Raw genomic sequence first — 24,705 nt, forward strand, 5'->3', positions numbered from 1 at the left:
TCAACAGCCGCTAACGTAAGGGGGAGGAGTCGATCGGACCCCCGCGGCCTCTCGGACTCTGATATGGAGCTGTGCATAAAAAAGACGAGCGTGCTACCCGTGACCATAGGAAGCCGCTGCTGCCCATTTTTAAGGTCTTTGGTCATTCCGTCTCATTCAAGAGGGCAATGATAAGTGTCGAGAAAATCGGGACCCGCTATAACTTCTTGAAGTGAGATTTTATGGCTCAAGATGATCTCCAGAAAAAGCTCATAAGCCAACGGTCATTATGGGTCCAGAGGCCAGTTTTACCAACAGAAAAATAGCCGCCTGCCGGAATTTTTGCCTAAAGATCGTTTCACATATGGAACGTAAACGGTAAAGCCCTATCCGCTTACGAGCCCATCGCGTTTACGCTCCGTATGTGAAGCGGTCTTGAGGCAAAAATTCCGGCAGCCGGTTATTTTTCTGTTGGTAAAACTGGTCTCAGGTCATTATATTTTCCGGGCTGGCGAAAAAAAAAAAAATGATGGGCTCGAGGGTACAATTTGGTCGTGATCCAATGCCTTTTACGTTAGCTTTTAACGAAAAACCACCCGCCGCCCCTATACGTACAAGGGTTAATGGGATATAGCATAGGCGGCGGAACGGGGAGGGCACCGGGGCACCGTGCACCCTTTGATTTTTGCATTTTAACATTAGCCCTATGGGCGTTGCATGGAAAGAATGGGACCAAAAGTCGGCAGTGCTCCCCCTCCCCCTTAATTGAAGGTGTTCCGCCGCTACTGGGATATAGGCATTAAATGTTTTATGGAGGAAGTGTTGTTTTAAATTTGATGCATTGGAAATGCACAAACACCCAAAGAGTTCCAGGACGGTATGGAATTTCAGTAAACTTAGTTGTGTCAGCAATGGGGTCTGGTAGGTGGGGGTAATGGCCCTGCCTGGCGCCCAAAAAGGGGGCACGACCCCGAATGACCTGCCGACCACTGATGTAGAGGGTGCCGACTTCCGTAACAAGTCCAAAGAAGATTGGCCTTCCACAATAAGGCCATGTTAAATGACGTGACTCGGGAGGTAAGAGTCTTGGTGATGAGGTATGAAGGATATGGGAGGGTCAGGGGACATAAGTATTGTTGCTGTAAGCTGGCATGATATTGATACAATTATTTTGAGCCTTTGCCTGATGATTGGTTAAATTGAAATCCGTCTGAAAGTTAAGTTTTATTATTCGTCGCAGTGCGGTGGGAAAGGACAGACTGTTGAGTGTTCATTGTCCACAAAACACTTGCTTCATAAGGGACCGAACAGCGACGGGTTGTCAGTCCCCTAGCTTAGCCGTAAGAATGCACTTGCAGCAAACCGCTTGAGATAACTATGGCAAGGTGTGTAAGATAGGTATAAGACAAACAATGTAGACGGCCATTGGATACGTGTATGAGCTCATATCGGGTAAGACCAAATGTATAGCTCGGCTGTCATTGGTGGCTGCAAAAAGACGGATAGCTATGACACAGGGCACTTCCCGGTTGGTATAGGTAAGCATCAGAAGTATCAGCAAACGGTATGTTACCATCACCACCGCGCCGCGGCGCGGCCCGCAATGCACACTGACGTGACCGAGCCTCTGTTATATTACACGCGCTGTTTCCCATTATCAGTCGGGTTTCCGCACCTCTGCAGACCAAGACAGGGCTCGGTCAATAACGTCTATTAAAATTACTTCGAAATTAATACGCCACAAATCATAGAGCATGACGTCATTATATAAAACTTCAGCTAACTGCTCATAGTTGTTCCAAAAGTTCGGCCTTTTGCGAGTTGAACATTGTTGAGCGCGACGCAAACTATGCATGTTAGCTTTCTTTTGCTGAGTCTTTTTTCTACAGGACCCGTTTAGACCATGCACGTTGCTATCTTTAGGTCAATCCCGTGAAGGTGTGAACATCATCAGCTTCAGTCACTCACCAGTCACCGTTAGCTGATGATCGCCCCCCCCCCCCCACCCGTTTCTCTCACCTGACCTTCCCTCTCGCATTCTGACGAACGGAGCGAGAGACACGGGCGACCGAGTGCACTGAGGCGAAACAGAAAACAGTTGAGAGAAGGAATGCACTGCTGAGATGGGGCCGGGTAGGTGGGTGGAAAAGGCTGTGAGCTGCTATCACCTCCGTCACAAACACAGCCATCCCGACCTGGCCGGCTCACTCGCGCTGCCTGAAGTGAGCCCGACACCCCAGCGCGTGGCCGCCCGCCGATGACGTCATGGCCCCTCCGGCGGTCAGGTCAGGTCACTGCCCCGCGCCGGCACTGACCAGCGCGCTCCCGGACCCGACCCCGGGTGATATGAGCAAGTGTGTGGTGCTACTTAACTAACATTTCTTACGGGACATCGGATGACAGGAGACAGCTAGGGAAGACATTGGGCAGACTAGACGGATGAGTGAGTCGCAGTGACTGAGCTCGTCAGTCGTCCCTTGGGACGGGCATGTTCCGGTGGGGCAGACCACTCAGCCACTGAAACGGTCACTCCTGAGGAGCATGTCCTGTGGTTCCAGCTTGGAAGCCGTCGTCCCGAAACAGGAAGGTGTCATCAAGGATGATGGTGAGTTCGTCCTAAGGATAAAAAGGACGAATTTACTCTGGCCAGTACCTATAGTCGCGCTCGACTTATGTAGAACATGACGAGACGTCTAGTAGTGCACGTAACCGGAATGAAGCGTATTAAAACTCCCTTTTCCAGTCTAACGACTCTACGAGCCCCCGACTAGCGCCCATCCAACACCTCTGACGTCGACGGTCCATTTGCCTCAGAGCGGTCGCTGCTGCTTCGTTGGGTACGCGGGGAGCATCCGGCGGTCGGTTAGGTGACCCAGATCCAACTGAACGTTTCGCAGCCAAGTCATAGCATCTGAGGGGTTGCAAAAAGGAAGGGAGCACCAAGAGTCGCAGCGGATGCGCCGAATGGTCTCAATGCGCTTGTAACGCATGCAGCGCACATGCATGCAGCATCGCAACAAACCGTTCTGTTTGCCGTCCTATAGGCAGCCGGAGCCGGTGAGTCTTCACTCAATATACCCTGAGTCTGACCCGCGCCGTCGCCCGTACCTCGTCCTCTGGTCCTGGGCGGTCACCGTCTGGCCGAGGTACTCACCGATCAGCGCCGCCACCAGGAGCAGAAGCACGACCGCGGTACTCGAGCCACCGCGCCGCTGCATGTCGCTGCCGCCTTGCCGACCGCCGCCGCCGCTCTCCGCCCCACTCCCAGCCCGGCGAGCCGCCGCCGCTCGTCGTAGTTCGGCAGCCTCCCGCCAGGCGGCAGCACCTGACGCCACTCCCAACCATTGATCGACGGGAGAGGGCAGAGCGGGGACCAGCAGCCGGCGGCGACAGCTGGCAGGCAGAGCAGAGGCAGCGCACACGGGAGGGTACTTTGTGGGCTGGGACCTCCCTCTTCCTCGATTCTTATGTTAGCAGTAATTTACACGATATCTTCCTAAGATCGGGCATAGACATCGCCATCGGAACCCGATTTTGTTGCCACTTTTTGCCTTTATCCAGTTTATCGAAGCGTGCATAGCCATTGAAATTCGAAATAGGTAACTGTCATTCCAACTAGCAATAAACCTAAGCATAAAGTAAGCAATTGCAGAACCAATGATGACCCTTTTATGTCTTGAGAAATTTCGCAAGTTTTCGCAAAATTTCCGCTAGAAAAGGTGGCAGCACTGAATCAGCTGATTCACCAATGGCACCGCGGCATAAACAAAATTTAGGAGTTGGGGTGATGGCGTGCGTGGGAATAGATAAGGGAAATTAATGTATCATTGTGTGCTGATGTCCTCCAAAGTGTCATGTCATGAACTTCAATAATGGGTCTATTCCATATAATGAAGGATCTGGAGACGAACATTCGATGTGCGAGCTTGATTCTAGGAATGTGTCCAGCGAGGATGAGATCAATCTCAACAATCATCCGGAGCCGCAAGCATCGACGTCTGAATCTAGAAATCAAGAAGACGATGAATATATTTTTGATGTTCTTTCTGCCGATGAATTAGTAGAATTCATGCTTGCGGAGATCAATCAAGTGAACGAGATCATGAAGGTAAGGCCTTGGCTGGCTGGAGATTGTGTCTCCCTTGATTGCCGATAGATCTGCAATTGCTTATATTCGTTAGATTGACGAACTAATTTTAAATTTATTGCGTTTGAAGTGAAGCAGTGGTACGTATTTGCATATTGGATTCGCTAAAATTGTTGACAAAAAACAGGTCTCGGGATCGCTTTGGTATGCATGACTTTTGTCAGCTGACTTGAAAGTTGAAACGCGATCAGATGACGTCACTGGGGTGGCGAATGCTAAAGCCTTTCCAGCACTTTATGCGATCTAAGCATTCGTCATTTAAATCAAAATTCCATTACAAATGGCGAAGTAATGTCTAGCAATCGGTAAAGCATGCATTTTTTTCTAACTACATTTCCATCGCTGCTTGAAACGTTCCGCCCATTTTCTGCGTTTTGGTCAAAGGGGAACGGTCGGCTCCCTTCCCCATCTATGTATGTACAGGTCTCGCGAGATTAAGCGGTAGGTTTTGCACTTTTACATTTCCGGTTATATCTCAGAAACTAATCGATCTACGATGAAGCCATTTTACACGATCATGGCCGGCTTGTTACCCAACAAGTCGATCGCATCTTCAACACTTAAAAGCTTAAGACGACGAAGATATAGCCTGAAGTACACTAAATTTTCTAGGTGCAAAACCTACTGCTAAAACCCGCGAGACCTGTACATACACCAAATATCTAACGCGCTCCCACCGTATCCCTCGTAACTACTGACTGTATCCCGTTGATCTACCGACTACCGTCTACCACCGCACCCGCTGACTTTTTTTTTTTGCTCGGCCAGCCTAGCGCCAGTCTCGAGCGGTGGGACAGTTAACCCGGCAATTTTGGCCGGGATGCAAAAGTTACGTTAAACCGGTTTATATTAACCCGGGAGCAAATAACAACGTGGGAGCCTATCGCATCCAGTAACCACCCCGTCCATTGTTCAGTGACCACTGACCAGTGGCTACGGCCGCATTCGCTGTGGGCTGTGGCTGTACTCGCATACCCTGATTCAATTCATTCATACCCTGATTCAAATCCAACCTGATGGATTCGATACCTACCTATGTATACCAGGTGACCGGCCGGCGGCGGCCGTGTGACCCCGTCCGGCATGAATTCTCATACCGTCCGCAATGTGTTTCCCCAACCAAAACGTTCTCCTTTTTTCCATACCAATGTAACCTACGTTGCCACGATGTATAGTTAAGTGACGTGACCCAGAGCAGCAGGTGGCACAGAAAATACATACTGGGGTCGTGCATGCATGCATGTATGTATAGGAGGTCGCGGGGCGCCTGGACCGCAGCCCGGGCCACTATTTCACGTCCACCCGGCGGCGGCTTCAGGGTGCAGTTGATGGCCCCGAAAGTGCAATATGTATGCCGCCCGCTCAGCGGGTGGATTAAAGTGCCATGGGCTGGAACGGCACGGCATTGCGCTTGGTGTGTTAACCACGCCGTCCTCGCTGAGGTATATTTCCCAGTCGGAACCACAGTGAAGCCGTACATATGTTCACTGCACAACCAGTGTCATATTTATCTCGTACAGACGAGCGTGGTTGGAATATCATATTCTTGAGCCCTTGCACGTGGATGAGGCATTGTCTGTGTGGTGTGGCTCTTTATCACGCTATTTTAGCGCAACACTACCACGGCGCATAATATATCGTTTGGTTGATAGTAATATTCGTTCGTAAATGAAAAAAATGCAAAATGAAAAAATGACAAAACGAAAAAACGGAACGTGAAATAGGCCCACTATTCTTAAGCCTAACAATATATCTTATGTTGCAACATTTTGTTTGAGTTTTTATACTGAAGTGCTCTATTTTTCAGCTGCCAACAACGATGGTACGAATCCTCTTGAATCATTTCAACTGGGACAAGGCCAAGCTTTTGGAAAGATTTTATGATACGGACCAAGAACAGCTCTTCAGGGAAGCTCATGTAGTCAGTCCCTTCATAACAAACAAGGTCTGCTTCGATACGTAAGGTATATTTATTTTGGGTAATTTTAACCGTCCTTCCGTATGCTAGTTAAGCTATGTAAATAAACATCAAGGAATGCTTGAAATAATTTATTTAGCCTTAAGAAGCAGTAAATGCGATACTAAATCGCAAACAGCAAACGTACACATGTGAGCATGTTCAATTTGTCCATGCCTCGTGTGCAATGTTGACGCCGACAGATAATTAGGAACAAGGCACTTCGCTTTTCCGGATGCCATGTTTGTGTACGTTGACATGTCGCTATTCATCTTATGCAAGTGCTCAATTATATACTCATGTACGAGCACATTACTTGCTCTGTCGGCTGCTGATGGGAGCTCGTTTCAGGCGACCGGTCAACCCCAGTTGGGCGGTGTTGAACAGTGTGAGATTTGCCTCACCGAGCAGCCCTCTTCGGTGAGTTGCAGGGCGAACTTACGAGCGGTCCCCACTGGTGAGTCAGTCGCAGTCCAGTTCTTCAGAATCATCTGTCAGAGTCAGAGCTTCCATTTTACCACCGGCTAATATGAAAATCGCTTGCATTCTGTAAGATTTTTATTTACCGTTGCGGGGTAAAGTAAGGAGAGGCTGAGCCCAACTGATGAAAATGAGAAGTCGTATGTCAGCATGTGGACATCTTAGCTGGTAGAATGTAAGCGAGAACCTTCAAACGATGAGCAGTTCATCTAGCCCATGCCGTCCTGACTCCCTCCGCAGGCTATGTCCGGCCTGGCGTGTGGTCACCGGTTCTGCTCGGACTGCTGGTCCGGCTACCTCACCACCCGGGTGATGGAGGACGGCGTCGGCTGCACCATCTCCTGCGCCGCTCACGGCTGTGACATCCTGGTCGACGACGAGACGGTGCTGCGACTGGTGACGGAGCCGCGCGTGCTGGCCCGATATCAGCGCCTCATCACCGACACATTCGTACAGGTGGGGACCGGCGCGGGGTGGATTACCCGATGACAGTCCACGCTCATGGCCATTCAGATTTCGAGCCATCGAGTACTTTAAGTATGTACAAATGTATCAAAATATCGATTGAGAACTATCAAATCTGGCGAATTGAACCATGCGTAGAGCGTTTTACTACGAAATTGTTTTAATAAAACGGCTTGTCAAGTAAAAGATAATTCACTCATTTCGTTGCTGAGCCAGTATATCGCTCGCCCCATAGCTGGGATACTTCGCCCACTCGTAGCGCCTGTTGTGCCTTCGTATCCTCTTCCCGGAAACTGAGAGCTCCGTAAGTTGATCGTTTATCGGATTTGTCCGTTCCAAACAGCCGTCTCGCTGCTGAGGTAAACAGACTACGTAGTCTAACTTGCTGCGTTCTCGACGGCGCAACGCTTTTAGAAATTACAAACTAGCAAAAACACGCGTGCTGGAAGAATATAGGGCTAGTGGTGAAGAAGGCCGGAGTCGAACTATTTGTATCGATGATGTGTTACCCAGAATTTGCGGTATGACATCTTGAGCCTATAGCGGTGCGGGATTGCGGGAGCGACCTCTTTCTTTCACTTACTAGTCTACGAAAAAAAATAACGTGATTGCACGTCAGAAGATAGATTTGTGTAACCGCCGTATGCGCTGGTGTCTGCAGAGGCGCAGAGTACCCGCCGTCTGCTCTATATAACTGCCTTCTGTGCTGGTGTCCGCAGTGTAACCGCCGCCGGTTCTGTTCACAGTGTTAGTAGTAGTAGTAGTTTATTAACCTTCGCCCCAGTGGGGGGGGGGGGGGGCATATGTTACCACCCTGTCGCGTTTTTTTGCGTATAAATAAAAAACCGCGGCGCGTAGCGCCGCGCCGCTTGGCATAGCTTTTTGTTCATCAATTTTGGGTAATGTGTGAAATTTTTGACCACAGGTCATGTCAGGTCAGGTCACCAGGTCAAGTTAACTGACCAAGCCTAAAAAAGTTTGCAATCATGTCCAGCCTGCAGTCTTTGTCAGAAAGGTTTTAAACTTGGTGGATTGCATGCTGTTATGGGCGCCTACAATTTGTATATCTCGGATTTTTTTTATATCCGTGACCTAAGGTCAGGTCAGTGGCGTGACCTTTCCATTACAAGTCAATGGAGAAAAATGAAAATGCCTCTAGATCCGTGTGTACGCATCGGAACAGTCCAAATATTTCAGAATCACAATGATTTAGTCCACTCGTGATGACCAAGGTGTCATTTTTGCTGATAGCCTCTAGACAGGTCATCTGAGGTCACTTGAGGCTACAAACAGTTTTTTGCCAATAACTCGCGATTGGAAAGAGATAGAACGCTGGGGATGGTCTCATTGTGTTTGTCTTGTTGAGACGCATCCACTGATATGCAACATGACCTTTGCCGGTAAGGCCATGACCTTGACCTGAGGTCAAATTTTCAAGTTGACCTTTCGAGGTCAAATTATAGTTCATTCGACGCGTCTCGGCAAGGGGAACACGATTCTGAAAATAGAAATGTCGTGGCTTTTTGTAGTCGAAAGTTATTGTCGAAAAACACTTTTCGTAAAAACAGCTATTTTTGGAGTTTTTGCCCTCTGCAGGCTAAACCGTTGACCTGAGGTCAATATTGATAATAACCTTTTCAAAACAAGAGTTCAAAAGCTATCGTTTGCTTTTCCATCCGTTTTTCTAGCTACCATAGTTCCTGAGATAGCGGCATGTTTTCTGAGAAATATAATGACAATTGGCAAAATTTGACCTTTGATGACCTCTGGTGACCCCAATATTGCTCTAAGGTGAAAAATGACCGAAATACTTTCAAACGTACGCATTGAGAGCTATCGACTGCTTTTTACCGCGTCTTTCTAGCCCTCTTAGTTTTTGAGATAGAGGTGGGTGGTAACATATGCCCCCCCCCCCCCTCACTAGGGCGAAGTTGGCTGAGACCGCCACTGGGGCGCGGGTTAAAGAGCCATCCACAAGACAAGTGGCTATTATGGCCTTCACGTCAATAAAATCGGATCATAACATGCAGGGTAAAATATACACTCACGATGTTACACAACCTGAAATATACATATAGCTCAGGATAAAAAAAACACCACCTGCACGGCATCATGATAAAAAACGCGTTCATTACGTGTCTCGTCTCGAGAGTAGGTGGGCCTTCAGGGCTCGCCTGAACCGCGGACCTCGCTGGTTCCGCACCGACATGGGCAGATCGTTCATGAGGTGGGGCGAGCGGTATACAAACCGTCGCCGGCCCGCCTCCGAACGGATGGGTGGCATGTGCAGGAGATCGTCCTGTCTGGTGTGCCGGACATGGCCATGATGGTCCCGGTTGAGGCAGACCTGACGGGCAATGCATTCGGGCTGGCTAGAGGAGAGGACTTTGTCAAGGAGGCAGAGGGATTGGTATTGGAAGAGTTGAGACGAGTCGAGCCACCCCAGCCTGTCTCGCACAGCTGACACGCGGTCAAACTTTCGTTTTCCCGCGATCACGCGAGCCGCAAAGTTGAGCAGCTTCTGGATGGTTGCGAGGTTGCCAGCGCTGCCGCTGCCGTAAACAGAGAGGCAATAGCGGATGTGCGAGACGGCCAGGGCGGTGACTATCTCGGGAAGAGTGTCAGGAGGAAGGAAGTGGCGGAGCTGGGATAGTGTTGCGAGGATACCGCAGCATCTACGCGAGACAGCCCTCACGTGCGCGTCCCATGACAGGTGCTGGTCGAAGACCACACCAAGATTTTTGACCTCAGTGCTGGGCGTCAGGCACGTGTCCTGGTATCTGATTTTGATCGTCGGGAGGTTGCGCAAATTTTGTCTAGAACCAAAAGTGATGAGTTCGAATTTGTTTACGTTAACCTTTAAAGGGACCCTCCCACCTTCAAAAAAGTTTATGAATTGGCATTAAAGTGATGTCGCTCGGTTCAGAAAGAGCGAAAACGAATATCTACCAAATTTCACCGAAAAATACTCAGCGGTTTTCAAGATATTATACTTTTACTTTTGTTTACTTTTTTGGGATCTCCGCTGTTTCTAGCGACTTTATTTTAGAAGTGCGGCGTTTGCGGCAGATGTTGCGCGCAAATAGCATATACCACCGCGTGCTACAAAACGTTTCAGTCAAACATTTAAAAATCGTTAGATATTTGCGCTGACGTCACACATTCAGAGGGGTATTCCTAAGCATTAGCCCCTCTGAATCAAAATGCTGCAATTTTGAAATTCAATATTTCCGATTTAAGGCATTTCTCGATGTTGTGAGTGCCGAAACCGGTAATTGTGAGCCAGGGACCCCATTTTGGCTATCTCAACTCAAATCTAATGTTAAGGTGGGAGGGTCCCTTTAAGCCGTTCGCAAGGAAGTAGTTGCCAAGAGAGGAAAGGGTGCTTTCCATGCGCGATGCAAGCGCTGGAAGAGCAGATTTAGGGCCGGAAACCAAGACCTGGGTGTCGTCGGCGTACTGGATAACCAGTCCATCGGAGACGTACAAGCTCAAGTCGTTGGCAAACGCGCAGAAGAGGACAGGGCCGAGGCTAGAACCTTGAAAAACGCCCTGGTTGATGGGTAGAGGAGGTGAGATTTTGACGCGGCCATCAGAGGAAGTGAGGCTTACACTCTGCGAATGACGGGAGAGATAATTTTGAAACCAGGATGTGTCGACGCCCAGCAGCTGGAGTTTTTCGAGCAATTTAGCATGACTGATAACATCGAAACACTTGCTAAGGTCAATGAGACAAAGAATGGAGAGAAGCCCAGAATCTGTAGCAGCAAGGATGCTGTCGGTGACGCACGTGAGGGCGGTCTCGGTAGAGTGCTGCGGACGGAAGCCATGTTGGGTTGGGGAGAGGAGATGGTTGGAGGAAAGGTAGTAGTAGAGTTGGCGCTGAACTGCCCGCTCCACTATTTTGGCAAGGACTGGGATGATAGAAATAGGACGGTAGTTGGAAGGATCGGCAGGATCACCGGACTTGTGGATGGGATGGACGAGGGAATGCTTCCAGGATTCCGGGAAGATATTGGAGATGAGGGAGAGGTTGACGATATGGAGGAGGACGTGACTGATGGCGTTGAAGGATAGCTTGATGGTTCGAATGCAAAGTCCGTCAGATCCGCGGGACGGGGAGTTGCTCATGGAGCTGATGATGGCATGTAGGGTGCTGAGCGTGATCGGATGTAGCCGGAAGGCGCAGGCTCCCACCCTGGGCAGTCGCGGGGGAAGTGAGGGGGGCGGACCCTGCGCGGCGAGCTCGGCGGCAACGCGTGGGCCGACATGGACAAAAAATTCGTTCATCTGTTCGGCGGAGATGGTAGGTGGTATCGTGCACGCTGTCTTTTTACTGCCCAAGGTGTCAGCCGCGCAGCGCCAGACAGACCCACGTCCCTGCTGAGACACGCGGTGTCCGATATGGCGCCGCTTGTCTGCTCTGAAGGCAGCGCGGGCCACACGGTTCGCCTCCCGGTACCCATCAGACCCGTGACCCCACAGGCGCAGCGCTCGGGCGCGGTCAGCCAGAAGCTGACGCGTGTCGTCCGAGATGGGGGGAGCGGAGGGGTTGCGCAGTTTCACAGTTCGGACAGGGGCGTGACGCTGAACAATGGGGGCGAAAAGACGAATAAAATGAGACCATGCATCAGAAATGTTTGAGGCTACAAAGACGCAGGACCAGTCGATAGCAAGTAAATCCGCATCAAAAGACTGCATGTTGAAGCGTTTAAAAGAACGACATTGCACGACGCGTGGCTTGAGACGAAAACGAGGGACACTGATCAGAACACGAGTAAAAAGGTGAGAGCTAAAATGGCAAAAACGAGTTCCCCTTCGAGCTACGATCTCTCGGTTAGTGATGATGACGTCTATGGCAGAGCCGGATGAGAATGTCGGTTCGTTGATGTGGTGAAACATAAAATATTTCGATACAAAGTCGCTGAGAGCTCGCTTCGAGGGTCCAGCCGCAAGCCAGTCACAGTTTAAATCTCCGGCAAGCACTACGTCACACTCTGGGCAATGAATCAGAGCATGCTGATACTGCTGCTCTAAAAGAGTGAAGTCGGCATCGAGTGCAGCGGCGGTGCGACGAGGCGGGCGGTACAAAGCGGCAATGATTAATCTACGATTTTTATCCCAGGTAAACAGTGACCAGAGCGATTCTAGCTTACAGTTTGGATCGTCAGAGAGAGGGACTTTGATCGGTTTCTGCACATATGAGTCACGGAACAGAATGGCGACACCACCGTGACCGAGTGGCGCATATGAGCGGTCAGAACGTTTCAAAGAGTAACCTGGAAAAGTGAGTAAGCGGTTTGGTACAGATGATTTCAGCCACGTCTCCGATAAAACGACAAAATCATAATCAAATCGGGTAAGCCGCCTGTGCTGTAACCGCCGTCTGCGCTGTAACCACCGTCTGTACTGTCCGCAGTGTAACCTCTGCCTGTGCACACTGCACAGTGTAACCGCCGACTGTGCTGGTGTCCGCAGTGTAACTGTTGTCTGACGCGCTGTACTGCCTGCAGTGTAACCGCCGACTATGCTGTGCTGTCCGCAGTGTAACCGCCGGCTGTGTTGGTGCCCCAGCCCGGATTGCGGCCGCGCGGTGCTGGTAGCCTATCCGGACGCCCGGCCAGTCCTCTGTAGCTGTGGACACCGCTTCTGTTTCGCGTGTGGCGACCTGTGGCACGAGCCTGTGCGGTGTCACCTGCTCAAACGGTGGCGGAAGAAGTGCGACGACGATTCGGAGACGTTCAACTGGCTCTCCGCAAACACCAAGGTATGTGACGTTGTGATATTTAGGAACATAAGAGGCAGCCTTGACCATTAGGGATGGAGATTGTAATCGTTTCTATATCTAGGTGAATGAAACCAACTACACAATCAGTTTTTCATTCAAGAAAATTCACTTGCACCATTCGCACGGCATTTCGCCACGTTTTCCGGCAGGAATGTCCAAAGTGTAAGGTCACCATTGAGAAGGACGGCGGGTGCAACCACATGATCTGCAAGAACCAGAGCTGCCGGGCGGACTTTTGCTGGGTGTGCCTCGGACCCTGGGAGCCGCACGGATCGTCCTGGTGAGTCACGTGCCCGGCTAGCCCCCCTCCCCCCTTACTCTCCCACCGCCGCCACTGCACTCAGCCCGTCGGTGCACCCGAGCCATTACTGTGCGTGCGTTGGTGGTAACGGTCGGACTGCAGCATCGATTCGGTTCTATGAAATCCGGAAAAGTTTCGACGACTTTGACTTCGCCAACTCGACTGCCGTATCCGTGTGGTTTGCTATTCCACTATGCGACCACATCGTAAGTTTCTTTACATCCCTATTCGTACCGGGCGCCCGAATTTCAAACCACCGTTGTTACTCCGGTCACAGCGGCCGGTCGCTCCGCCCTGTGAGGCTGTAAAGTCGTCCTGTTCTGCCGCTAGTTTACCGTCCGTCACATCGATCTTTGGGGCGCATTGGCGGCACATTTCCCGAGTTCGGGACACGGTGATGGACGAGCCCTCAAACTCGTCCCAAGCCGGTCATTGGCCCGCCGAACTTTGGCCACGAGCCCGCGACGGTACCATAATATCAGACTCATGACACTACCCTGGTCTGGGCTTATGTCCTATCCTGACACCTGAAAAGATCTGCGTCAGATATCGATCAGGTACCGCGGCTGTGTTGACAAGGTTTTGTGGGCGTTGAGGTAACCCCACTTTCAGGAGAAACGCACCATATCATGTTTTTGTTATGTGCTAAACTGATTTCAATGAAGGTCTCCGATATCTCATTGTCCGATTTCATGTAAGTACCCTTTAGGATCTTCAGGTACAGAATACAGATGTAACTGTTTTAGGGCATTGGATGTAGCATTGCTTCTTCCAGAGGCGGATCCAGCTCAGAGGTTTGGGGGGGGGGCAAACCATAAAAATTTATCGATTCTTTCCATGCATCGTCCATAGGCGTAATGTTAAAATCATGCCGTTTGGGGGGGGGCAAATGCCCATTTTGCCCCCCCCCCCTGGATCCGCCACTGGCTTCTTCGACTCTGGAGCACTGTGCTTATGTTGCGTCGTCACCCTCAGGTACAGCTGCAACCGGTTCGACGAGGCCGAGGCACGGGCGGCGCGCGACGCCCAGGAGCTGTCGCGCGCCGCCCTCAACCGCTACCTGTTCTACTTCAACCGCTTCATCAACCACAGTCAGTCGCTGCGCTTCGAGAGCCGGCTGTACGCGTCCGTCCAGCAGAAAATGGAGGAGATGCAGCAGCACAACATGAGCTGGATCGAGGTACTAATGCTGGGTCCAGAGAATAGCTGGAAGAAGGATGACTTTGATACACTCTCAGGAATTTATCCACCTACTTAGATTTCTGATGAGATTTTTCTTTGTCACACTGAGAAAACAGTTTCTCCATTTTCGGTCTTAGAGACTTTCGAGCTAATGTCCCCTATTGAAAACAGGCCACACATTTTGAGAATACTTTCTGAGCAACGCCATTGATCGCAGAAACAGATCTCAGTGAGTACCCATTACTCGTGCTCAAGCTTTAAAATTAGTCTCACTATGAAACCAGTTTTCAGCCCGATCCCCGATTTCGGTCTCACTGGAATCCAGTATTCGGGCTAAAAGTACATGAGCCCTAAAAGGAAGCCTTACTGAAACCGTTTTTAAAATCAGATACATTTGAGGCTTATTTAGCACTCAATTGAGTCTTTATTCAGAAATGTTCTCAAAGTATTTTCTGAGTGCATATAGCTGGTTGCTTGCCAGATAGTTGATGTTATTTGTGACATTTACAGGTGCAGTTTCTGAAGAAGGCGGTGGACGTGCTATGCTCCTGTCGACAAACGCTCATGTACACTTACGTCTTCGCCTACTACCTGCAGAAGAACAACCAGTCCACCATCTTTGAGGTGGGTGTCACCCCAGCCTGTCCTAATTGGATGCTGTCTTTTTTCCACTGGCTTATACTCCATGGATATTTGAACAACGAATAATCGTCCGCTCAGGAAAACCACCGGGCTCTGAACAGAAGCGGTATTGATGGCTGACCTCCTTCCCTCATCCCCTCAGGAGAATCAGAAGGACCTGGAGCGTTGCACAGAGCTGCTTTCCGAGTACCTGGAGCGGGACATCACCCAGCAGCTGCTAGCTGACATCAAACAGACTGTCCAGGACAAGTACAGGTGAGAGCTGTCGTCACCCTCCTCCAGCCCCGCTGCGTCCTCGCACAGCCCAGTCCTCCTTCCTTTGATCCGTCACCCCCGTCCCGTCTCAAAAGACTTCTCCTGTGGGCGGCAGGTACTGTGAAAACCGCAGAAAGGTGCTTCTCGGACACGTGTTGGAGGGCTACGAGCGCGACTGGTGGGTATACAGCGAGCAGTGATCGCCGAGATACGAGTCATGGAACGTCTCAGCACCGTTCTGTACCACGCTGAGTCGGCCGGACACCGAGTCTGCTGGCTGCAGTGGTCAAGGCGAGTCGCTCTGGCCCACATTGTGTGCCGAGAGTGGAGTGCAAGCTCTGTCTCGTAATCTGTTGCTCCCTGAGTTCACCAAATACGTGTAAGAAGGGGAGGTGGGTCGCTTGTTGATGGTGAGGTCTGCTCATGGCTCTTTGCATGAGGTTCGTGTTGAAGCTGAAGAGCTTTACCGCCTGAACCGGGCTGAGGTGAATATCTGTGATCTGTCGTACAAACACTGCGATCATAGCTGCATGTTATCGATGACCTATCTAAACGCTCCTGTGGTGTTAACAGTTAACGCATTGTAGGTTGTATTCGGTATTTTTTTTCTATTAGGCATTAGCGTAAATAATGGCTGGCGATAGCGGAACTTTGCTGTGTCAAATTTTCAATTATTTCCCGAACAGCTTTACTTGTTGGCCATAAATTCCATGTCTGGATTATTCAACTACGATAAACAACCTTGGCAATAGTCCAACAGCCTCCATGTCCGAATATTTCCACATCACTGTGGACGAAACTGGGCCGATGTCGAATCCGCTTGAATGTTAAATGGGGACCGTAATTGAATACAACCGTTTATTGCCACAGCCCATCTATTTGTTAAACGAAACCCGACTAAGTTCTATCAGCCGGCTGGCTCAAACCACAAAGCTCTAAATGAAGATAAAGTGGAGGAATTATGTTGCTGTCCCCAGTGTTAAATTAAACCAGAGACAAAACATGGAGCCGTGGGTCGTTGCGAAGATATATTACGACCGCACGGCTCGACTGAGACGCCACGAGCGGACGCTCGGTGAAATTACGGTTTGGAGTATGTAGATGTCGCGACCATCCGGCCAGTCCGCTGCCGTCCCTGTCCCTGTTTTCCGGCGTGCTTCACGGTCCCTCCCCACATACACAGACCAGCCAGTGAACTTAGGAAGATACTTGTGAAGATCGTGAGTCGATACAACCTTCAGAAACTCACTTGTACGAGGAGATGAATACAAATTTGAAGTAACAAACATGTGCACGGCAGTAATGCGTTACAGTAGGTCGAAATGACCCGCTATCTCATTTTAAGAATCGTTTGATCGTTTCGTGGTAAACATACATAATAGAAGTAAATTGATCAATCGAGTTTAGCTTATTGTCCCGCAGCGTTTTCTCCCTTTAGTTGTCGCGAGCGGCCTCGGCTGTCTGTTTATTACGTTTTCATGAGCTGTCTCCGGGCTCCGGGCGCGAACCACAGCCCAGCGACTGCAGGTGCTCGGTGGCCTCTGTTTATCATATGGAGCGGCGGTCCGGCCCGGTGGACCGACCCGGCGATCCAGTGCAAATGAGATCCGCGCAGGCACCGTCCCCGCTGAGTGAGGGGTTGAGCAGAGAGCACAGCTCAGATTTAGTACGAAAGATGAACTGACATTCTCAAAGGAAACGTTAAAAAGTTACGGCGTAGATAAGAATATGTTATCATTACTTCATGTTTGTTATTAACAAACATTTGAATAACAATACACCGTAGGTATGGCTCAAATGACCGACGAAAACCAGATGACAGTCAGCATGGTAACATAATGAGCGGCTTAGATCAGATGCAATGATCGTTTTCGCCGAGCTAGGCATTGATTTTTTTTTCCAAAGTGAAAGCAACTTCCCGCGGAAGGCACCGTCTTCAGCAAGTGAGTGTGAGCCGTATTTGGGCCGGCGATAGTTAACCCGCGACCTGGTGGGGGGGGGGGGGCTATTTTTTGCCCCCCCTCCAGACTTTTCGATATATCTCCAGAACCACTGCGCCGATCGTCACCAAACTTTCAGTACCCTCCCGGACATCAATTTTACACATTGTGACCAAAATTTTTTCCAAAGGCTATGATAGGTTGGCCGGAAATGACGTCAGAGTGACGTCATGTTCTGCCGTTTTCGACCCAAAAAAGGGTTTCGCGGGAAGAGCTGTCAGGCCTATAGCTTTGCAAATACAGAAAAATGATACAGACATAAAAGCTGTAGAATGAACAGGGCTACAAAACTGCTATCTCGGATTTTTGAAATTTTTGGATTTTGACCCCCAAAAATCAAAAAATAGATTTTTTGAATATAATAGCCAAAAAATCCAAAAAGTTTTTTGAATTTCGAAAAACCCGGAATATATGTGATAGTCCTTACCGCCTTCTATCTACATACCAAATTTGAGATCGATACCTCTTTTTTTGGCCAAGGTATAGCGAAAAAACTGTTCAAAATTGATGACGTCAAATTTTCAAACTCAATTTTCAGCAATTCTAGACCTCGTAGCGCAAAACAAAGACCACCATTAGACTCCCCGTGACGAGCTGCATCGAATCAATACCCATTTTATGCAAAAATATCAACTTTGAAATTTGACCTTTTTTGACCTGACCTTGACCTGACCTCCACCAGAAAGTGACCTAAACCGTACCTGATGGTCTTATAACCAACACCATTGAGTTGGAAATGAAAAACTGGCCATAAAACATGCATCGCATAACCTTAGTAAAGTTGGGTTCATGTGGTGACCCTTGGTGACCTTTGGTGACCTGACCTGTGACCTGACCTGGTATGACCAGTGACCTCTAACAGCAACATATCTACTAGGCAACTGACGCCCTATCGCTGATTCCCGACAAAATGCGTTTTTCTCGGTGTTATAGCGCATTCCCTAGAAGACTCGTGAACGGTGAAACATTTCATCTTTGACCTGACCTGTGACGTCATCGGTGACCCCGAGGTCAATAAAATTTGGTTTCCCTCGACAAATTTGACAGGCCTTTCGAACGCCGTTTGAACTTTTCGGATCCGTCCAGTAGTTTCGGAGATACGAGGGGGGGGGGGCAAAAATAGCCCCCCCCACCAGGTCGCGTTATAAACAGACCCCACCAGGGCGCGGGTTAAGGCTGTTTCGCTCAAACCCCAGCTCCTGGGTGGCTCGGTCCGATCAGCGCTGTTACCGGACCTGGCGCGATAGTTTGATGGATGCCGGCGCGCGGCATGGGGTGGTGGGACTGGCTCCACACTGAACCCACCACTGAGTTAGCGTCGCCAACTGGTTCTGTAAACGACCACTGATGCCCCAGCCTGCCGTGTCGGCGGCCGGCGGCTCAGCGTCGCGGTCGACCGAGTTGCAATTCAATTGATTCAATGACATGCAGCTGCCATGCCGCGCCAGAGCTGAGCTGTGTCTGTGAGGCACCGCCGGCTGGGATTGGCAACCAGCCGGTCAGGAAACAGTGGAAAGGGGATTCTCCTCGATCATGTGACTTATCGAAAAAGCCAATCATGCCTAGAAAAAATATTTATAACGCCACATTTTTGAAAGCTGTGTGTAAATGCGACGGGGCTAACAAATCGGAACACTAAATGTTTTTTTTTTTTGTCGAAATTCACCTCCACATCAGTCGCAATACTGCCAGGGTTTCGGTACGTTGGTTTTGTTTGTTTTGTTTTGCTTTGTTTTGTTTTGTTTTGTTTTGTTTTGTTTTGTTGGGTTAGGTCCTTTCGGTCTGACAAGACCATTTCAGAGCCGGAAGGATGATAGGAACTAGGGGGAGACATTGGTCTGGGCAGACACCCTAGAGTGTCGCCGGGGCTGAGCCCGTCCGAATGGACAGGCCGACCAGCCCCCAAGCACTCTCTACACCCGGCTACGGGGTGCGCTCCCACGGGAGCAGCGGTGCCGCTCCAAGGGAGCAGCCCGCATGAGATAAAGGTGCCTGTCCAGCATGGAGTGGGGGTTGCGGCGTGGAGAAGGATTTCAGTATCCTGAGGATAGAAGCACGGAACGGTGGTACGGTGGTCAGTTCCAGCCTCTTTGACCTTTCCGCTCAGCTCAGGTCACTAGGTGTTGCGGTGGCTGAGTTTACGTTTACCGAATTACCGCAGCGCAGAGGCTCACTGCTGCGGCGCGGCGGTGCGCGGCTTACTCAGTTGGCTGACGGTAACACCACCATGGACTGATGCAAGAACGGTGACGATATGATTATTGTTTACCTACCCATGACTAACCTGAACGGATAGCTTTGATGAAGGCTCAGGCCGGTGAAGCACGTGAAACGGCTGGCAGTGTATTTCAACTTCATTCCCTTACAGAGCTTCGGGCTCAGTGCATAAATTTTATCGGGACATCAACTGGTTGTGCACTGACTTGGTGTGTTGACAGTTTCGGTTCCGTCGATACACCCCTTGCAGTTTTTGGTGTCTCACTTTCAATTTCACATGGTACTTGACTTGTACGCCTAGGCCATACCGAGAGAGTTACATTTAGGGACGGACATCCATCTAGGACAAAAATCTCACATCTTTACCGCTAAGACACAGTCACATACCTACGTAACCATCTATGTTGGACAAAGTATGTCCATTCAGTGACCAATGTCTCACATGACGAGTTTCACTGCTCTTCAAGAGCAAAAGAGATCGCTCGACGCCTCGACACTGCCTAGCCGACGTGCTTGGCGTGCTCTTCACTGCGATCCACCATAAACTGTACCCCTCAACTTCCACCACTCTGAGTTGCAACCCGTCGTCACATTTGCGTCACGTCACTAACACCGTCGCTGGACACTTATGCCCCTTCACTGGGCGTTGTTTCATCCCGTCTACGTCTCACTCCGTCACTGTGCCCAGTCCGTCACGCGTGCCATCCCGATCCCTAGTCTCACCCCGTCACTGCGCCCTCACGCCGCCGAGTCCGCCGTCGGCCCGCGGTCTGAACACGGCTCGGTACGGCAGGCAGTTGCGTGTGAGCGCGATCTCGGCGTCCTCGTCGGGCGGCGTCTGTCCGGGCGGCGGCATCACGTCCAGCTGCTGCACCAGCCAGCTCACCATGAGGAAGGTGTACAGCTCGGCCAGTCGGCGGCCCGTGCACCGGCGCGCGCCCACGCCGTACGGCGCCAGGTGGTCGCTGGGCACAAACTGACCGTCCCGCAGGAAGCGCTGCGAGCGGAACAGCTCCGGCTGCGGCCACAGCCGGCCGTCCAAGTGGGTGGACTGGATGCCGTACCGCAGCACGGCGTCCTCAGGCACCGAGAACCCCTCGATGGTGAGCGGCGCCGTGGCCCGGTGCGGCACGCTGGCCGGCGTCAGAGACGAGCGCCGCATCACCTCTGACAGGAAGGCGCGCGTGCGCGGCAGCCGGACCATGTCGGCGCCGCGTGCCAAGAAGCCCAGCGTGTCGAGCTCGGCGCGCACGGCTCCCAGCTCGGCCGGCTCCCGCAGCAGATACAGCAGCGACCACTCGCCGAAGGAGCTCGTCGTCTCGCAGCCGGCGTTCAGGAAGTCGAACAGGAACATGACCAGGTCCTGGTCGTCTGCCGGCCGCCAGCCGGGGCCGCGCTGAGCGCGCAGTCGCGCCACCAGCGTGCCGTCCCGGTAGCGCGAGTCGCTGACGGTGGCGGCGAACGTGGCTCGCAGCTCGTCTCTGAAGCGGAGCACGTCTGCGTACCCGCTGCGCTCGGGGGCGAGCCGGCGGAGCAGCGGGCTGTCCACCCAGCCGTTCTGCAGGCCGGCCAGCTCGGCGGCTAGCAGGGCGGTCAGCCGCTGTGCCTGCTGCTCGGGCAGCCGACACCCGGTGACGATCCGCCAGCTGAGCGCCACGTACGGCTGTCGGAACAGCGACTGGACGGGCACCGCGCTGCCCGTACCCAGCCGCAGCCGGTCGCACAGCCGCGTCAGCTCCTCGCAGATGAACCGCTCCGCCTCGCCGGAGCTGATCATCTCCTCCAGGGTGGCGTAGAGGAAGGCCGAGTTGGTCCTCCAGCGGTCTCCCTCGGCCACGATCACTCCGCGCGGCCGGCCGAACGACAGGGCCATCTGAGCGGAGCCCGCGGCGCGTCCGTGCGCCGCCGGCTCGGCCATGGCGCGCCGCGCCGCCGCCAGACCCTCCACGTACACGTGGTACGTGGCGCCGGCGAAGAACCCCACCACGTGGCCGTAGCGCTCCGAGAGAGTTTGCAGCGTGTTGAACAGCTCGGTGCGGGTGCGCGCGCCCAGGAAGGCCAGCGTCCCGAGCACGGGCACCGGCGTGGGACCGGGCGGGCCGCCGGCCGGCCTGCGCGGCCATACCACCAGCAGTAGCACCAGGAACACTAGCGCGGCGAGCGCCAACAGCATGTCTGCGCGGCCGGGCGGACTGCGCCGCACTGCCGGCTGCCGGCGTGCACTGCAGGGTGCAGAGCGCCCCCGCTACCCCGCCTACCGCCCCGTCAAGGTCTCGCGTGCCGGCCGGTGTCGAAACGGCCGCCCGTCACGCCGGGACCGTCTCCCGCGGGGCTTCGGCGCCCGACTGCGCGCGATCAACGGGCTGACGGCGCGCTATCAGAGCTGGAACATCCGTCAGACCCGATACATTTACATAACATCCGCCCAGTGGTGACCAGTGGATAGCGCCGCCTCCCGCGCCCCGAACCAAGCAGCGTGCAGCCCATGCGCCCTTTGTGCTTGGACCGGTTCTGCAGCCCTTAGCGAACTTATATGGATTGTAATGCATGTCTATGGCAAATTAGGAAAATGTGAACAAGGCGTCCTGCTCTCGGTGATTCGTAGCGAATATTTTCGGTCGTTTTTGCCTTTCTCGTATAAACTTCCACATGCCACATTGCACACGACATAAACGTCGCATTGCGCTTTACCAAACCCTCATTTAGGTGTCATGGCCAGAGCAAGAGCCTATAAAGTTCAGTGACCCAGCACATACCGTCTGTTATAGCTGTTCCAGACCGCTGGCTATACCACACGATACCACACAGCCAGCGAATGTGTCATTAGTCATTACAGCATCCAGCGGCACCTAACCAGCAGTGCAGTGGGCCGGCGCGGCGCTAATGTTTATCGGTCCAATTCAGCCCGGCATGCCAGGCCAAGGCCTGATTATGATGCTGCAACGGGGCCGGCATACCAATTTCCTAACGACTGACTCGCCCGTTTCAATTATTAGTCAACAAGTAGCTCGTAGATACAAGAAAAATATAATTGAAATAATAACGGATGAGCTATAACGCCAAACACGAACTTAGCAAGAGAACATCGTAGTTATCACCATGCACAATAATAAAGACTGCAATAAATAATTATCAAGTGTATTCGCTCTTCAGCCTATGCAATACAATACTGTCGATGCAAACATCAACCGCCACGAACATTACACATGTACCGTGCGTCAGCAATGGTTCATCTCTACGGTCTTTACAACGCTTTGTCTGCCAACTCTGCTCTTGACAAACAAAAACACAAATGTACAACCAACACATGACTTGGCACATCAGTACAGCGAACTAAAACACGTGGTACAATGAAACGGACATCTGTGCTGAACACGATTAAAAAAGACTCGTTGCCTAGGTGGAGCCTGCCCGTCGGGCTCTCCGTTAATCGCTCGAATCGGGCGCCGTAGCCAGCACGGCGACTAGTTACCTCCTCTCAGTTTCGGTACGATCCGAGACGAAGGAAGCATATCCGCCGGTTACACTGACACTCAGTCAGCGTGCGAGCACAGCCAGCCGCGACAAACGGAGGATCTGAGCTGGATCCGCTGACCGGAAGAAGGTGTCATGCGAACGCGCTCAGAGCGTGCTGGCAGCCGTGCCAGGACCAGTGAGCTGAGCTGGGTCGCGGGTTAACTCACCTACATACCAGTATCAACACATGATACATGACATCAAGGCATACTGCAACACATGACACAAGCATGACACATGACACAAGCATGACACATGACACATCGACATGACGCATGACAAATCGGCATGACACTGCCACACATGACAATGAAATGGTCAGGTATGAAAGTGATACCCGATCTTCTCTTGAAGTGAGTCTCTTCTTGCTCTTCCTTCTGGAAGGTGGCACACAATCCACTTGTAGACCTCACTCCAGTTGCTTGGACACTACAGTCCAGGCTGCAAGGCGGCGGCAAAGCAGAAGCCACTGACCCTCCCGTTCTGTACTTCTGGCGCTGACGGTGCGAACCTTGTTTGTGGAAACGTGCGATAGATGGCGCTGGACGCTACCTCATGTTGGACGCACCGCTTCACCATGGATGAACCTAATCCATGGCTTCACACAGGTTGTCTTTACCGCAGCGGCGTATCCAGTATTATTACAAGTGGAACGCTTCCGCACGTGACTACGTGGCACGTGTTAGAATCATCACAAAGATCGCTGAGCACGGCGCTGGACTGCACGGAATAACACGTATCCAACCAGGATCGGGTTCCCGTGCTCGACTCACCGCACTTGTTGGGGCTTCGGAGGAGGCCGGACCGATCTCGAGCATCAAATGAAGCATCGGATGAGTCAGTGTAATGACTACAGCCAGGCTACCACCCCAGGGACCAGCCCTGTCAGTCTCTCGTACGCAAGCGGCAGCGGAGCAGGCCACTCAGCCCACCTCGCTCGCTCAGTTTGGTCCCCTGTTTTTCGACCCGCTGAGCTCACCTCTGGCTCAGCGGTAGGAGCTCACCGAGTTGGGCGTGGTGAGTCCGGAGGTCGTCTCCGATCCGGCCACGGACCGCGGAGACATCATGTCTCCGTTCCTCGGTGGGGGCGGCGGCGGCGGCGGTCCGGACCGGCCCGAGTAGGCGCCGTAGGCGGGCAGGCCGCCGGCGCCGGGCGCGGAGCCGTGCGACCGGCCGGCGGCACTGCGCTGGTTGTGCGCGTTCTCGGCAGCCGCCGAATGGTAGCTCGGGTACTGCGGCTTGGAGTAGAGCTCTGGCTGTTTGCCGTAGACGGCGTAGTCGTCGTGCCGTGACACCGCTGGGTAATGGCCGTAGTCGTCGGCCCGGGAGCTGGCCGTGAACTGGGTGGTGGCAGTGCTGTAGGACAGCGCGTCCTCCTTGGTAGAATACAGCGGCTTGTGCGCCTCGGCCTGCTCGGCGGCGGCGGCGCGGCGGTCGGCGTAGGTGGGCTCCTGGCGCGCGCAGCTGCGGGTGGCGTACATGGACTCTGTCTGCGCCAGCCCGCCGCCGCCGCCGATCCGCGGGTACACGCTCTGGGCGGCCGTGATGCCGGCGCGGCCCCCCTCCTGGGCACACCGGCGGTCCTTGGTGTACACCGACTGGGACCTGTCGACCAGGAACCGACCGTCAGACCGGGTGCACGGCGCATATCGCTGTGTGGACGGGACGTGAAGGGTGGAACGTACGTACAATGTGGACAGAACAAAGGAGAGCACGTTGCAATGACGTTACATCACTGGGTACCATTTTCTTAAACCTTCACTCTCAGAATCCGTG

At 52.3% G+C, this 24,705-nt stretch overlaps 4 protein-coding genes across 10 annotated transcripts in view; 1 reads left to right on the forward strand and 3 right to left on the reverse strand.

Moving 5' to 3' along the window:
* The window catches only part of LOC122370197 (acetylcholine receptor subunit beta-like 2), a 37,708-nt gene extending 34,465 nt beyond the window's left edge, over positions 1-3,243 (reverse strand). Inside the window, exon 1 of one of the 5 annotated variants that reach the window (XM_043345584.1) lies at positions 3,134-3,243. In XM_043345584.1, coding sequence (XP_043201519.1) covers positions 3,134-3,197 — 64 coding nt within the window. In that variant the 5' untranslated portion in view covers positions 3,198-3,243. Of the gene's footprint in view, positions 1-1,998; positions 2,204-3,133 lie in introns of those variants that run through there. The other 4 variants (XM_043345586.1, XM_043345587.1, XM_043345588.1 and 1 more) reach the window with 4 other exon arrangements.
* A 471-nt stretch (positions 3,244-3,714) lies between these two features.
* Positions 3,715-16,065, forward strand: LOC122370203 (E3 ubiquitin-protein ligase arih1-like). 3 transcript variants are annotated; one of them, XM_043345602.1, is made up of 10 exons: positions 3,715-4,087; positions 5,934-6,071; positions 6,435-6,503; positions 6,804-7,019; positions 12,574-12,795; positions 12,966-13,096; positions 14,093-14,297; positions 14,810-14,923; positions 15,084-15,196; positions 15,312-16,065. In XM_043345602.1, the coding sequence occupies exons 1-10, from the start codon at positions 3,839-3,841 to the stop codon at positions 15,394-15,396; spliced, it is 1,542 nt and encodes a 513-aa protein (XP_043201537.1). In that variant the 5' UTR covers positions 3,715-3,838; the 3' UTR covers positions 15,397-16,065. The 3 variants fall into 3 exon arrangements, with proteins under 3 accessions (XP_043201537.1, XP_043201539.1, XP_043201538.1); XM_043345604.1 differs by having other exon boundaries at positions 3,719-4,087; positions 5,934-6,090; XM_043345603.1 differs by having other exon boundaries at positions 3,741-4,087; positions 5,934-6,085.
* Positions 16,066-20,140: 4,075 nt separating this feature from the next.
* LOC122370196 (methyl farnesoate epoxidase-like) lies at positions 20,141-21,586 on the reverse strand. Its single transcript, XM_043345583.1, has one exon. The coding sequence runs from the start codon at positions 21,584-21,586 to the stop codon at positions 20,141-20,143; it is 1,446 nt and encodes a 481-aa protein (XP_043201518.1).
* A 949-nt stretch (positions 21,587-22,535) lies between these two features.
* The window catches only part of LOC122370205 (neurogenic protein big brain-like), a 36,183-nt gene continuing 34,013 nt past the window's right edge, over positions 22,536-24,705 (reverse strand). The window contains exon 6 of the mRNA XM_043345606.1: positions 22,536-24,534. Coding sequence (XP_043201541.1) covers positions 23,916-24,534 — 619 coding nt within the window. The 3' untranslated portion in view covers positions 22,536-23,915. The remainder of the gene's footprint in view (positions 24,535-24,705) is intronic.

The sequence above is a fragment of the Amphibalanus amphitrite genome, unplaced genomic scaffold (assembly GCF_019059575.1).
Source record: "Amphibalanus amphitrite isolate SeventyFive unplaced genomic scaffold, NRLGWU_Aamphi_draft 001108F_arrow, whole genome shotgun sequence".
Lineage (NCBI taxonomy): Eukaryota > Metazoa > Arthropoda > Thecostraca > Balanomorpha > Balanidae > Amphibalanus > Amphibalanus amphitrite.

Excerpts from the sequence above, each read along its gene's own strand:
- LOC122370196 (XM_043345583.1), bottom strand. The coding sequence starts at position 21,586 with ATGCTGTTGGCGCTCGCCGCGCTAGTGTTCCTGGTGCTACTGCTGGTG.
- LOC122370203 (XM_043345602.1), top strand. The coding sequence starts at position 3,839 with ATGAACTTCAATAATGGGTCTATTCCATATAATGAAGGATCTGGAGAC. Across the intron at positions 14,298-14,809 it reads ACAACATGAGCTGGATCGAG|GTGCAGTTTCTGAAGAAGGC; the intron begins GTACTAATGCTG and ends TGACATTTACAG. Across the intron at positions 15,197-15,311 it reads ACTGTCCAGGACAAGTACAG|GTACTGTGAAAACCGCAGAA; the intron begins GTGAGAGCTGTC and ends TGTGGGCGGCAG.